At 46.6% G+C, this 14,093-nt stretch overlaps 1 protein-coding gene across 1 annotated transcript; it reads left to right on the top strand.

Moving 5' to 3' along the window:
• Positions 1-4,162: 4,162 nt before the first annotated feature.
• Positions 4,163-13,849, top strand: LOC128337250 (cornulin-like). The gene is made up of 3 exons (XM_053278029.1): positions 4,163-4,300; positions 7,378-7,607; positions 13,687-13,849. Exons 1-3 carry the CDS (start codon positions 4,163-4,165, stop codon positions 13,847-13,849), a joined length of 531 nt encoding a protein of 176 aa, XP_053134004.1.
• Positions 13,850-14,093: the final 244 nt, after the last annotated feature.

Below are 14,093 nucleotides of genomic sequence, written 5' to 3'. Positions count from 1 at the left end.
CTCATTGCTGGGTAAGGATTTGAACCCAGGTCTTCATGGTCATAGGCCGACACTCTAGTCACAATGCCACACACTTAGGATTATCGATGTCTTTTAAATACCTGCACAACAGGCAGAAACTTAACTGATGCAGCTTTCTCCCATTCCTCCTCACAAAATCATCCCCAGCCATATTAAAAGAGTTGCTTTTAGACTCTTCAGTGGTGGCACCCAGTTTATTGAATAGCCTCACCAGTGAGGCTCACCTGACACCATCACTTTGTTCTTTTAGGTGCCAGATGAAGACCTTTCTGTTCACTCAGGCTTTTTAAAACTGATTTTTGAAATGGGTTTTTTTTAAAAAGTTTTAAAATGTGTGTAGTGTGTGTGTGTGTGTGTGTGTGTGTGTGTGTGTGTGTGTGTGTGTTTAGCCTACTTTCCAGTAGGCTTTTAAGGTCACCCGGCAGTGTGTGTGTGTGTGTGTGTGTGTGTGTGTGTGTCCCTATCAACTTTGCAATGCCTGGATGAATATGGACCAATATGGATCAAATCGGGTACAGTTGTAGGGACACATAGGGACACCTCAATGGCATAGTTTGTGATGATGTCATTCATCCCAATTCAAGATGGCAGACAAGTAAACCTTTGAGGCACAAGTGGGCTAACTTTTGGACAATCTAACCAATTTCAACCAAATTTGGTACAGTTGTAGTGAGTGACACATAGGTACACCTCAATGGTGCAGTTTTAATGATGTCATCCACCCTGATTCAAGATGGCAGACACCTGAACATTTGAGGTGCAGATGGGCTAACTTTTGAACCACCTAACCAATCTGAACCAAATTTGCTACAGCTGTAGGATGCCTCAATAGCATCGTTTGTGATGATGTCACCCACTTCGATTCAAGATGGCAGATGCATGGACGTTGGAGGCCCATGTGAGCTAACTTTTGGACCGTCTAACCGATTTAAACCAGTTTTGGTACAGTTGTAGTGAGTGACACAGGGACACCTCAATGGCATAATTTGTGATGATATCATCCACCCCAGTACAAGATGGTAGACGCATGCATGCTTGAGGCACAAGTGAGCTAACTTGTGAGGAAGGCAATTATCAATTAAGATTATAGTGAAAGGAAAGTAGGCAGATTAGTTCTTATCAAAACAACTTGTTATATTTATATTTAATATCTGTACCTTTTTGTATTTTAATTGTGCATCGTTTTAGTTATATTGTAAACCACTTTGGGGATAATTTTAATGAAAAGTGGTATAGAAATCGAACAATAAAATAAATAAATAAAAAGTTTCCCAGTGAAAGGGATAAAACATCTAAAATAGCAGTTTGTGCAAAAAATGTGTCATGCTCAGTAGGTGTGGAGGGTGGATCTCTGTCCCCAGGAAACATGGGAGCAGGTCCAGGGCCGGTGATATTACTGAGAGTGAGATCAAACCAGAATTGTTGAGTGAAAGGACTAGAGCTGGGCTTGGCCTCGACTGAATCAGAGGAAAGCACGGAGAGGGTGTTTCCCGTTACAAAGTTGTGATTAAGAAGCTCCTATATAAAGATCATAAACCGCTGGTCTGAATTTCACAAGATCTTCAGAAGCACTGTCACTGTGGAGTTGGTAAGTCCAGAGAATGCAAAAACCTTTGCTTTTGAAGGTAACATAGATACAGTGGCTGATGGAGGCATTTTAGAAAGGGAATTTGGTTGGTTGGTTGGTTGGTTGGTTGGTTGGTTGGTTGGTTGACTGATAAGTTGAATATGTAGCTCAGTTTTCCACACTACCATAGGATGAGTAAACCACTTTCCACATCCAGGTATAGAAGTTTTGTGCTGCATCACAATGTTTGGCAACAAATATTTTGGGTCATTTCACAGCTGAAACAGAGGCATACCTACGTAGGCAGATGGCCACAATTTCACAGCCAGCGAAACAGGAAGTGAATTTGGGGTTCCTCTCAAAAAGACAGCTGAGATTTAAGGGAAGATGAATGGGGTTTTGTATGACAAGCCAAATTTCTGAGGGTTCTGCACATCTGAAGGATCAGCACTGACATTTTTAGAAAGTGAAATTTGAAGGGATTTTCAAAGATCACAAACCTAACTCTAACAATAGCACCTAAACCTAACACTAAAATCCTAACCCTAACCAGACCCTAAACCATAACCTCATTTTCAAGGAGAAGCGAAATGGGTTACTAGAAGACAAGTGAAATCGTCACAGCTTCTTCACATCCTTATTTATAACAGCCCATTTTCCAAAAATCACTACTTGAGACCAAATATTACACATTGCTGAAGCCTCTACTGCACTTGCTATATGCTGATTTCATTTTGTCTTTCTGCATATTGATGTTTTCTATATTTGCCATATCCCTCTCCTGTGCTGATTGGACAACCAAGGGTAATTATGTTTGAGCCCTTTGGATCAAACATATGTTTGGCAAACATCAGGGTCCAACCATCTGTTATCAAGAGTTGAGAACAGATCTCCCCAGCTGCAGGACATGAAATAGCAGGCGACACACTGCAGAGTGCCTTAGTGAGCATGTGCATAGTGCCTTAGTGTGCATGTGCATGCACTGACTTGCACATGCACTATAGAAACAATGTCTCCATTTCCCACTCAAAGGAGGTAACATAGAAAGCTGGCTTCTACTGAGTCAGTAGCTAGTTCAGTATTGTCTACACAGGCTGGCAGCGGCTTCTCCAAAGTTGCAGGCAGAAGTCTCTCTGAGCCCTATCTGGAGAGGCCAGGAAAGGAACCTGGAACCTTCTGCATGCAAACATACAGATGTTCTTCCCAGAGCAGCCCCACCCCCTAAGGAGAATATCTTACAGTGCTCATGTGTAGTCTCCCATTCAAATGCAAACTATGGTGGACCCTGCTTAGCAAAGGGGACAATTCATACTTGCTACCACAAGCTCATTATTTTTTTCTCCAAGGAGCCCAGAGCAGTGTATATGGTGATGTTTATCCTCACAACCACCCTGTGAGGTAAGTTAGGCTGAGCAAGAACTGACTGGCCCAGAGTCACCCAGTGAGTTCCATGGCTAGATGGAGATTTGAACTCAGGTCTCCCTGGTCCAACATTCTAAACAGCTGGCTCTCTGTTCTGCACCATGTACTGTGTGTTTTTCTCATCAAGAGAGGGCAAGGATCACCAAAGCCACCCTTTGCTAAAAAGCAATGAGCTATCCCAATGACTAAGCCACCTAATGGCGCAGCGGGGAAATGACTTGACTAGCAAGCCAGAGGTTGCTGGTTCGAATCCCCACTGGTATGTTTCCCAGACTATTGGAAACACCTATATCGGGTAGCAGCCATATCGGAAGATGCTGAAAGGCATCATTGCACACTGCGCGGGAGATGGCAACGGTCAACCCCTCCTGTATTCTACCAAAGACTACCACAGGGCTCTGTGGTCGCCAGGAGTCGACACCGACTCGATGGCACACTTTACTTTATCCCAATGACTAGAAATAGGTTTTCTGCCGGAGGTCCTGAGGAGATCCTACCAGTCAGTAGAACAGTTGTTATTATAGTTGGTGTGATTATTGTTAGTAATAACATTGAAAATATTATTATTATTATTGATTCGATTTCTATACCGTCCTTCCAAAAATGGCTCAGGGTGGTTTACACAGAGAAATAATAAATAAATAAGATGGCTCCCTGTCCCCCCGAAAGTGGTCACAATCTTAAAAGAAACACAAGATAGACACCAGCCACAGTCACTGGAGGTCCTGTGCTGGGGGTGGAGAGAGCCAGTTCCTCTCCCCCTGCTAAATAAAGAGAATCCCCACATTAAAAGGTGCCTCTTTGCCAAGTTAGCGGGGGGGGGGAGGTTTGCAGCTTTTCAGTAACCAAAAAAAGTTTGCAAGAGAAATGAGAAGGTGGTTCCCTGTCCCCAAAGGACACACAATCCAACAGAGAAAGAGACCAGCAATAACCACTGCAGATATCCTGTCCTGTCCTGGTCTGAATTGGGACAATTACTCTCCCCCCCGTTCAACATAAGAGCCCCACCAAGTAGGGTGTCTCTTGGCCCAATAAGCAGCAGACAAATGTCCTTAAATTCACTCTGATACCCTAGCATGAAACCAACAGTTCCCCAAAGACAACCTCACATGCCCGATCTTTCCTTCCAGGACCTCTCAAACGTCCAGAGAGATGTCTCAACTCCTCTGTAACGTCGACAGCATCATCCGTGCCTTTGACAAATATGCAAGGAAGGATGGAGACGGCAGCACGCTCAGCAAGGGTGAGCTGAAGCAGCTCATCCAGAAGGAGTTTGCCGAGGTGATCGTGGTGAGTATCGGGATGCCTCTGACTCGGCAGCTGCGATGCTGGAGGGATGTGGGGGAGAAGAGGCAACGAATTGTGGAAGATCTGCATTCTCTGGGCAGATGGCGCATGTACCATTTTTTAAAATCCAGTCTCGTTTATTTATTTATTTTATTTTATTTAAAATATGTACATCCCACCCCTCCTGTACACTACTGCTCGGGGCAGCTCACAACATTGTTCAGGTGGTAGTAGTAGTAACAACTAGTAGTAATAGTAGTAGTAGTAGTTATTAATAGTAGTAATAGCTACTACTAATAACTACTTATTAATTATTATAATTAATAATAGTAATAACAACAATTATTAGTAGCACTGTTATTGTTAGTAATAACAGTAGTAGTAATAGCTGCTGTTGCTGCTGCTGCTACTACTACTACTACAGTGATGATGATGATGATCTGAGGTGAATAAAATGATGTCTCAGTTTATCAGCCAGACAAAATATTTTACTCATCAAGCTATATGTTGGTGCATTACCCATCAGGACCTTTTTCACTCGTCAGGCATCATTTTTCACTTGTCACAGACTAGCAGACTAGTGGATTTCTGCAGCCCTGATAATAATAATATCTTTGGCTGCCCCCACAACTACTCTCTGGGTGGCAAAACCACAGAACAATCAGATAAACCACACAGTTAAAAGCACGTTAAGACACAAATGAAAAACTAGAAATACAAGAAGATATTTAAAAGATCTGTTAAGGTTAGTGAAGTGAAAATGCAAAGATTACTGCCAGGGACGTAGGGAGCTTCGCCGCAGCCAAAGGACAAAGTCCTCCGGACCCGAGAGGAGAGCTGGTCTGGTGGTAGCAAGCATGACTTGTACCCTTAGCGAAGCAGGGTCCGCCCTGGTTGCATATGAATGGGAGACTAGAAGTGTGAGCGCTGGAAGATCTTCCCCCCTCAGGGGATGAAGCCACTCTGGGAAGAGCAGAAAGTTCCAAGTTCCCTCCCTGGCAGCATCTCCAAGATAGGGGCTGGGAGAGATTCCTGCCTGAAACCTTGGAGAAGCCGCTGCCAGTCTGTGAAGACAATACTGAGCGAGATGGACCAATGGTCTGACTCAGTATATTTTATTTATTTGATTGATTGATTGATTTGATTTATATACCGCCTTTCCAAAATGGCTCAGGGCGGTTTCCAATTAAAGTATGGCAGCTTCCTATGTTCCTCTCCTGCCCTCTACGTTTTCTCATCCCATGTCCCCAAGCCACGCCCCCCGCATCTGATGTCAGACACAACGGGATGGGACCAAGGCAGAGAATCAGGCCCATCAGCCCTGTTAGGGCTTTCCTTCCCCAGTCAGCGGTTTGTGGAATCACAGACTGGCAGCGGCTTCCCTTTGCTTTCTCGAGGAGGCAGAGAAAGGAGCTCCCAGTCGGCGATTCCATGAACCACTGACTGAGGAAGGGAAGATCTGGGAGAGCTGAGGGTAAGAAAGACCCTTACCAGAAACCTGGAAAGACACTGCCAGGCAGAGCAGACAATCCTTTAGATGGTCCAGTGGTGTGGTGTAGAAGAGGGCAGCATCCAACGCTTCCTATGAAAGTCTGCAGTCAGCCTTTGGGAACATAAGAACATATGAGGGTGCCTTATACCAGGGGTTCTCAACGTTGCGTCCCCTAATGTTTTTGGACTTCAGCTCCCATAATCCCTAGCCCCAGTGGCCTTTGGTTGGGGATTATGGGAGTTGAAGTCCAATAACATCTGGGGACCCAACGTTGAGAATCCCTGCCTTATACTGAGTCAAACCATGGTGCCTTATACCGAGTCAAAACATCTAGTATTCTCTACACTGATTTGGTATTGGCTCTCTGAGGATTCAGGCAGGGTCAGGTTCCCAGCCCCACCTGGAAGATGCCAGGGAGTTAGGCTGGGACCTTCTGCCGGCAAGCATACAAGGGCTCTTCCACCGAGATATGGCTTCATCCTCTAAGAAGCAGGATACAGGAACGGTACAGTCACTGTTTATTAAAGTTTCTTCTTCAGGGGGTTTACAAAGCAGAATATTCCACTTGCAAGTGGCTTAGCTATTCGGTAAGTCCTCATACAATCAGGGGCACACCTAGGTCATTTTGGGGCCCGGATTGCCCCTGGCAGTAGCCCCACCCCCAGCACGAGACCCCCCTTGGCACAAGGCCCCCCCAAAAAAACCCTACTTTGGGGGGCCTCCTGAGCGCACCACACCAAACGAACTTTCCTTTAAAAAAAACATTTGCAGCCATCGCGCGGCCAAGGGATGGTTGCCAGGGGGTGAGACCAGTAGTCCTTCTCCCCCCCCACCCCCCAGTGGCAGTAACAGCGACCACCAGAGCAACAGTGGGGCCTGCCATTCAGCCCAGAGGCATGCCTGAGCAGTTGTGAGATATTGTTGCAAGCCCGGCAGGCACCCCTCAGCTGCACAGCAGCTGATTCTTTTTTTTTTTTTTTTTTTAAGGAAAGTTTGGTGCGGCATGGCAGGCACAAGAGGCAGTTCCCCTGGTCATTTGGAGGGGCCCCCGGACCTTGGAGGCCACGGGCTGGGTCCCCAAGGTCCATGGGTTAGAGCACCACTGCATACAATGAGTGCCTAGTTAGACTCGTCGTGTTTCCATCATGGTCTGCTGTTTTACTCATTCGTCCATACACCTGTGATCTCCTTACCTTATATAATATGAGGACCACTTCTTTACTGGATAGCTAAGCCACTTGCAAGTTGAATATTCTGCTTTGTAAACCATTTCCCCTGAAGAAGAGTCTTTATTCGAAACTATAATAAGCTCCTGCACCATTCTGGTTTCCTCCTTTGTATTTGTGAGTGTGGTGCTTTTCCTGTGTGCTCCTATCTTCCAAGAGGGATCTCTAACTGTGCTCACATGTAGTCCCCCATCCAAATGCAAACCAAAGCAGATCCTGCTTAACAAAGGAAACCATTCATGCTTGCTACCACAAGACCAGCTCTCCTCCCCTGCTTGTAACAAAGCCCTACCTAGGGTTCCGCTGAAGGTGATTGAGTACCTTGCACACAGGAATAACAGATGTTGTTGTCTTTCTTGCAGGATCCGTACGATCCCAAAACAATCGAGACAGTGTTGGAGCTGCTAGACACAGACTGTGACGGCAAAGTGGACTTTGAGGAGTTCACCGTCCTGGTGTTCAAGGTTGCAAGGGCCTGCTACAAGAAAGCTCATGAGCCAACTCAAGAGCGGCAGTTGACAGAACAGAGAACAACCCAACCATCATCCCAAAAACCTCAGATGAAAGAGCAGGGTCCCATTAGCCAACAAAAGTGTGGACCTCAAACATCAGAACAACAGCGGCCAACTCAACAGTCTACCAACAATACAGAGCAAAGCTCAAGTCAGAGAGAGACCCAAGAATCACGAGGGAGAGAGCAGGATGCAAGCACTCCAAAACCACAAGAGTCACAAGAAACAGTTCAAAATCCAACCCATAGGCAGGTGCAGGAACGCAAAAGCTCAGAGCAGACATCAACTTGTCAACCTAGCCAGGTTCCTCAAGTGGAAAGACCGCTGACATCCTCAACCGGTCAACGAGAGCAGAAGCTTCAGGCAGAGGAACGGCCAACATGCCAACAGGAACATGACCCTCAGAACCCAGAAAGAGTCTCTGTTCAGCAGCCAACCCAGGATCCTCAAGCACCAGGGCAGATGCCAACCTGCCACAGTGCGTGTCCATCTCAGACACAAGGACAAGCCCCAAATTGCAAACCTGAAGAACCTCAGAAACCTGAGTGTGGCTCTTTCCAACAACCAACTCCGTCGGGTCAAGAAAAGGCTCTGACTCCAACCCTAGGAGAGAACTGTATTCATCAACGGGAATGTCTACCTCAAGGATCAGAAGAGGCCTCAATGGGGCAGCAAGAACAAGAGCCTCAGGCCAGAATCTGCCGTCAGGAACATGAATCCTTGGTGCCAAAGCAATGCCAGCCTCCTCAACAAGAGAGTAAGCCTGAGAACCTAGAGCAGAGTCAACCTTGCTGTCAGGAACACTGGCCTCTGACTCAAGAGCAGAGCAGGTCCTCTCAAGAAGAGTCAAAGCCTCAGACTCTGGCGAGAGACCAAAGCCAAATCTCAACAGAGACTCCATCTTCCCAGCAACCCAGAGATTCGTCTGCCAGGCAAGGCTGCAAGCCATCTCAGCCGTCCTCTCAACAGACCCAGAAACTACTACAGTTCCCTTCCCCGTGGTGCCCAAAACATTGATTGATTGATTGATTGATTGATGCTGTCAAGTTGGTGTCGATAGATTTTTTGGGTTCTGTCGGGAGAGAGTCAGCAAGATGGGCACAAGGCTCTCAAGGGAGGGATTGGGGTTTGAATAGGATACAGTAGGGGAAGCTAGAATCCAGGTCTGTGGAGTTCCAAGGGAGAAAGGAAGGTATAAACAGGGGACATGTGAAAACTAGGGAGAAGGGGCTTTAATGTGGCACTATGACAGAGTGGCATGTTGAAGAGCATTTGTAGGGTACAGAGCTGATTGGGGGGATGCTTTAGGGAAAGAGGCTTTGAAAGGTTGCGTGGAAGGCTTAAAGCAGAAAGCCAGCATGGCATAGTGGTTAGAGTGCTGGACTAGGACCGGGAAGACCCAAGTTCAAATCCCCATTCAGCCATGACACCTGCTGGGTGACTCTGGGCCAGTCACTTCTCTCCCAGCCTAACCTACTTTGCAGGATTGTTGTGAGGAGAAACTTAAGTATGTAGTTCTCTGGGCTCCTTGGAGGAAGAGCGGGATATAAAATGTAATAAATAAATAAATAAATAAATAAATAAATGGCTGCAATGCAATATTGGGGTCTGAGAATACTAGAGAATTGAATTTCCCCAAGAAACCCCAAAACATTAAAGGTAAAGTGTGCCGTAGAGTTGGTGTCAACTCCTGGCAACCACAGAGCCCTGTGTTGTCTTTGGTAGAATACAGGAGGGGTTGACCATTGCCTCCTCCCGCACAGTATGATGCCTTTCTGCATCTTCCTATATCACTGCTGCCCAATATAGGTCTTTCCAATAGTCTAGGAAACATACCAGCTGTGATTTGAACCGGCAACCTCTGGCTTGCTAGTCATGTCATTTCCCACTGCGCCGTTAGGTGGCTTCCCAAAACATTAAGCCCCTCCAAAATGGGGAACACCTCCAGGAAAGTACGCTGATCCTCCGGGCTGAACATAGACTACCAACCACGGAAGGTACTTCAGCGGAGCCTAGCTCAACCTCCTACCTTTGCTTCCTTCCTTCCAGGTAGGAAGGTGTCCAGATCAGAGGGTCCAGCAGGTCTCCATAAATGGTTGGTGTACTACGTTGAGGTTGGTGGGTCACAAATTGGGTGGACCTAGCCTTATTTGTAGGTAGTTAGAAAGCAGTCTTTGGGTTTTGGCATGGGTAGTTTCACCCCTTAATTTCTGTACCAAGACAGTCCTTGGAGAGAAATGTTAGACCCAGTGAAAATCAAAAAGGCTGGGTTGGAAGAACTGAGTGGAAGGAAAACACCCACCAGCTTTCTTCCGCAAATGCTTTCTTCCGCAAAGAGTTCACACAGTGCCGCCAAAGGGTTATTGCCAGGACTACTTTGGGCGAGAGATTTCCCAAGTTCTTGCATAAGCAGAGGAGCATGTCTGAGTTTCATTTCATTTTTGCTCATACAAGAGTGCAGTGTGAGTAAGGCAATCCTTCTGTAAGCAGAAGACACCTTCTGCATGCAGAACACTGTGGACCAGCATTCCCGGTAACAGGGAACCTTGTTGACTTCAACTCCCAGCATCCCCAGCTGCAGTGACCTTTGGCTGGGGATTATGGGAGTTGTAGTCAACAACTAATGTAGTCAATCCTGTTACAAGACCCTATTATTCATGGCCTTCTACTCTCCATCCAGTTCCAGCTTCTCCTCTAGGATTTCCAGATCTTCTGAGGCTTGCTTAGGAAGCAGCTGGTGGGCCACATGGGAGAGATGTACAGCCAGAATTCTTACCACACCAATACCATCCCTCCATATCCCTCTTGCTATCTTTAATTAGGAAGGTGATTGAAAATAAGAGTGCTAGTATTATACAAGGTAATGCACTTATACAAATCTATGGTGCGGCCTCGTTTGGAGTACTGCATAGAGTTCTAGTCATCGTAACTTAAGAAGGATATTGTCGAACCAGGAGAGGTGCAGAAGAGGGCAACCAAAATGATCAGGGGATGGAGCACTTTCCTTAGGAGGCTAGGCTACAGCATCTGGTGCTATTTAGTTTGGAAAAGAGGCAACTTTGGGGAGACATGATCAAGGTGTGTAAAATTATTCATGGAGAGAGTGGACAGAGAGCAAATTCTCTCCATCTCTCACAAAACTAGAACCCGGGGTCATCCCATGAAACTGAAGGCTGGGAAATTCAGGACCGACAAGAGGAAGTAATTTTTCACATAGCACAGAATTAATCTATGGAATTCTCGGCTGCAGGATGTGGTGATGGCCACCAGCTTGGATGGCTTTAAAAGGGGCTAGGACAAATTCATGGAGGACAGGTCTATCAATGCTACTAATCTGGTGGCTATAGGCCACCTCTAGCCTCAGAGGCCTCTAAATACCAGTTGCAAGGGAGTAACAGTAGGAGAGTGGGCATGCCCTCATGTCTTGCATGTGGGCTTCTCAGAGGCATCTGGTGGACCACTGTGGGAAACCAGATAGGCTTTGGGTCTGATCCAGCAGGGCTGTCCTTATGTTCTTAATGGCCCCCCAAATCCCTCACCTGAGGTGGCCATCTTAACGTGCCTCATGATAGAGATGCTTCTGGATTGGAGGCTGTGTGGGTGGGGCTTATGGTGCAAATCCTTCCTATACCAGCACCGCCCTTCCTCTTATGCCACTGAGGTCACACTCTCCATGGCATAGGTTGCTGGAACAGCCTACGCCACTACTGATGCCACCCAAGAACTGACCCCAAATTGCTTCTGTTGGATGTCTGGTTTGCCCAAGGAAATGCCCAGCTCTGTGTAAAACAAAATGATGTGAGAAATGACTCCTATAAGACTGAAGCTGGATTGGTGCAGAATGGTACATGGAAGTTTCTTCTTTGCATAGTCCATTTGAAATAGATGCTGGTTTTTTCTCTTTCCTGCCCTGCTTTTGTAATAAAAAAAATATTGCAATGATAAGCACATGGCATAGAGTCCTTTATCTATACAGTTCCTTCCTTATTCTACTGTGAGGCTGGCTTGTATTGGACCAGGATGGACCATTAGGGGGGCTTAAAGAGGCGCCTTCATTGCTGCCTGGATCCTTTGCCAATGGAATTCCAGGAATTGAATCAGAGAGCTAGTGTATGCCAGAAAGGTACTCCACTACTAAACCATGGCCCATGCCCAAGAACCTATGAAGCTATATTATATTGAGCCGATTGAGGAGGAGAGCTGGTCTTGTGGTAGCTAGCATGAATTAACCCCATTGCCAAGCTGGGCTTGCCTTGGTTTGCATGTGGATGAGTGACTATGAGGTCATTCACACAGTCAACACGTTTTTCTTTTAAGAACTCATCAGCCTACCATCCTTTCTCTGTCTCTACAAATGGACTAAATTTGGTTCAAATTGAGGTCCACAAGTTAGATCTCTTGCACCTCAAATATTCACATGTCTGCCATCTTGGATCAGGTTGGACGACATCATTACAAACTACACCATTGAGGTGTCCCTGTGTGTCACTCACTACATCTGTACCAAATTTGGTCCAAATCAGTTCAACAGGCCTCAAGTTAGAGTATTTCAACCTCAAAAATTCACACATCTGCCATCTTGGATTGGGGTGGTTGATACATCATCACAAACTACGGCATTAAGGTTTCCCCATGTGCCCCTACAGCTGTAGCAAATTTGATTCAAATTGATTCATATGTTAGCCCACTTGTGCCTCAAAGGTTTACCTATCCGCCATCTTGGATCAGGGTGGATTACATCATCCTAGTGGATGGATCAGAATGAATGACATCATCACAAACTATGCCATTGAGGTGTCCCTGTGTGTCACTCACTGCAACCGTAATTAATTTGGTTCAAATCAGTTAGACAGTCCACAAGTTAGCCCACTTGAGGCTCAAACATTCATGAGTCCACCATCTTGGGTTTGGAGTAGATGACATCATCACAAACTATACCATCACAAACTATGCCATTGAGGTTTCCCCATGTGCCCCTACAGCTGAAGCAAATTTGGTTCAAATCAGTTAGCCCCTGGTGGCGCAGTGGTAAAACTGCCGCCCTGTAACCAGAAGGTTACAAGTTCGATCCTGACCAGGGGCTCAAGGTTGACTCAGCCTTCCATCCTTCCGAGGTCGGTAAAATGAGTACCCAGAATGTTGGGGGCAATATGCTAAATCATTGTAAACCGCTTAGAGAGCTCCGGCTATAAAGCGGTATATAAATGTAAGTGCTATTGCTATTGCTATTAGGCGGTCCACAACTTAGCCCACTTGCACCTCAAGAGTTTGTGCATCCGCCATCTTGGATTTGGGTGGATTACATCATCACAAACTATGCCAAGGTGTCCCTATGTGTCCCTACCACTGTACCCAATTTGGTTCATATTGGTCCAGGCGTTGCGAAGTTGATGGGGGACACACACGGACGGACACAAACACAGACACCCAGACACACACATAGAGGCTATTCACATGATGGGGCAAAATCGGGGTAGCAGAGGCTAGCCCGATTTCAACCTGTCATGTGAACCACCAAGCTCAGCTGCAAGCCCAGTGGTTCCTAGGTGGGTAACCTGCCTAACTAACCCTACCCTAAAACCAGGTTTGCGGAGCGAGCGCTCCACAAACCTGGTTTTAAATATCATGAGTAGCTGCGGTGTGGCTCCACGCCATGGTTACTCATGAGTAGACCCCCAGAGGGGAAGTGAAAAACCACCTCCTGGCTCCGGGGGTCTCCCCAGTATGCCCTGTGTGCTTGCGCAGGACATACTGGAGCTTTCGGAGCCCACATGGCCCCAGAGCTCCCAAGCCCCCACAGGGTCTGTCACAGAGCTGGCAATCGTGTGGGCGGCTGATCCAGCCACCCAGGGCTCCCTCCCTGCTCATGTGCAGGGAGAGTGGCCTTAGCCCGCTCTCCCCGCGCACTCTCCAAAATCGGGTCTCACTGATCATGAGACCTGGGTCATAGAATGCTGGGTGATCTCATAAGAATAAGAACACTAAAAATGGTGTTCTACCTGGGTTTGGGAGCTGTGTCTGATCCCAATTTTTGGTTATGTGGATGCAAGGTCAGGGCAAAACCTGGGTAGAAGTGATTGTGTGGAACCAAGGTGGGAGGAAGAGTTACCCAGGCTTCCCTCCTACCTTGCTTCCACAATTTTTGATTCATCTGTTCAGAGTACATCATTCCAGAAGCTTTGTGGGTCATCCAGATGCCCAGAATCACCCAGAAGAGGCCATCCAGAATCAAAGATTGATCAGCTGGATATCAGAACATCAGAAGATTCTGGAGAACAATGTCAGGCCATCTGTCCTTGAGCTGAAGCTGAGCCAGAAGTAGGTCATCCAGCAAGACAATGGTCTCATTCGCATGTAAGATGAAACCGGAAGTCCCTTTACCTCCAGTTTTAGAAACTGTACATCCAAATGCAGGCAACCGCAGTTTCGTAAAGAAATGGATCCGCAGTTTCTCTCCCCAAACTATCATTTGTACCTTCGCTTCGTAGTGAATTTTGCCACCTTTAATTCCAGTTCCACAGTGCTAGTGTTACGTCCGAACACTGGCACCACAGTTTCCACTTGTG

Source organism: Hemicordylus capensis, chromosome 14 (genome assembly GCF_027244095.1).
Source record: "Hemicordylus capensis ecotype Gifberg chromosome 14, rHemCap1.1.pri, whole genome shotgun sequence".
NCBI lineage: Eukaryota > Metazoa > Chordata > Lepidosauria > Squamata > Cordylidae > Hemicordylus > Hemicordylus capensis.
The sequence above is the reverse complement of the archived record's forward strand: the minus strand, read 5'-3'. Positions and strand labels throughout refer to the sequence as shown.

Coding starts and splice junctions, on each gene's coding strand:
- LOC128337250 (XM_053278029.1), top strand. CDS start 4,163: ATGTCTCAACTCCTCTGTAACGTCGACAGCATCATCCGTGCCTTTGAC. Junction 4,301..7,377: donor AGTTTGCCGAGGTGATCGTG/GTGAGTATCGGG, acceptor TCTTTCTTGCAG/GATCCGTACGATCCCAAAAC. Junction 7,608..13,686: donor GGTCCCATTAGCCAACAAAA/GTGTGGACCTCA, acceptor TCATCTGTTCAG/AGTACATCATTCCAGAAGCT.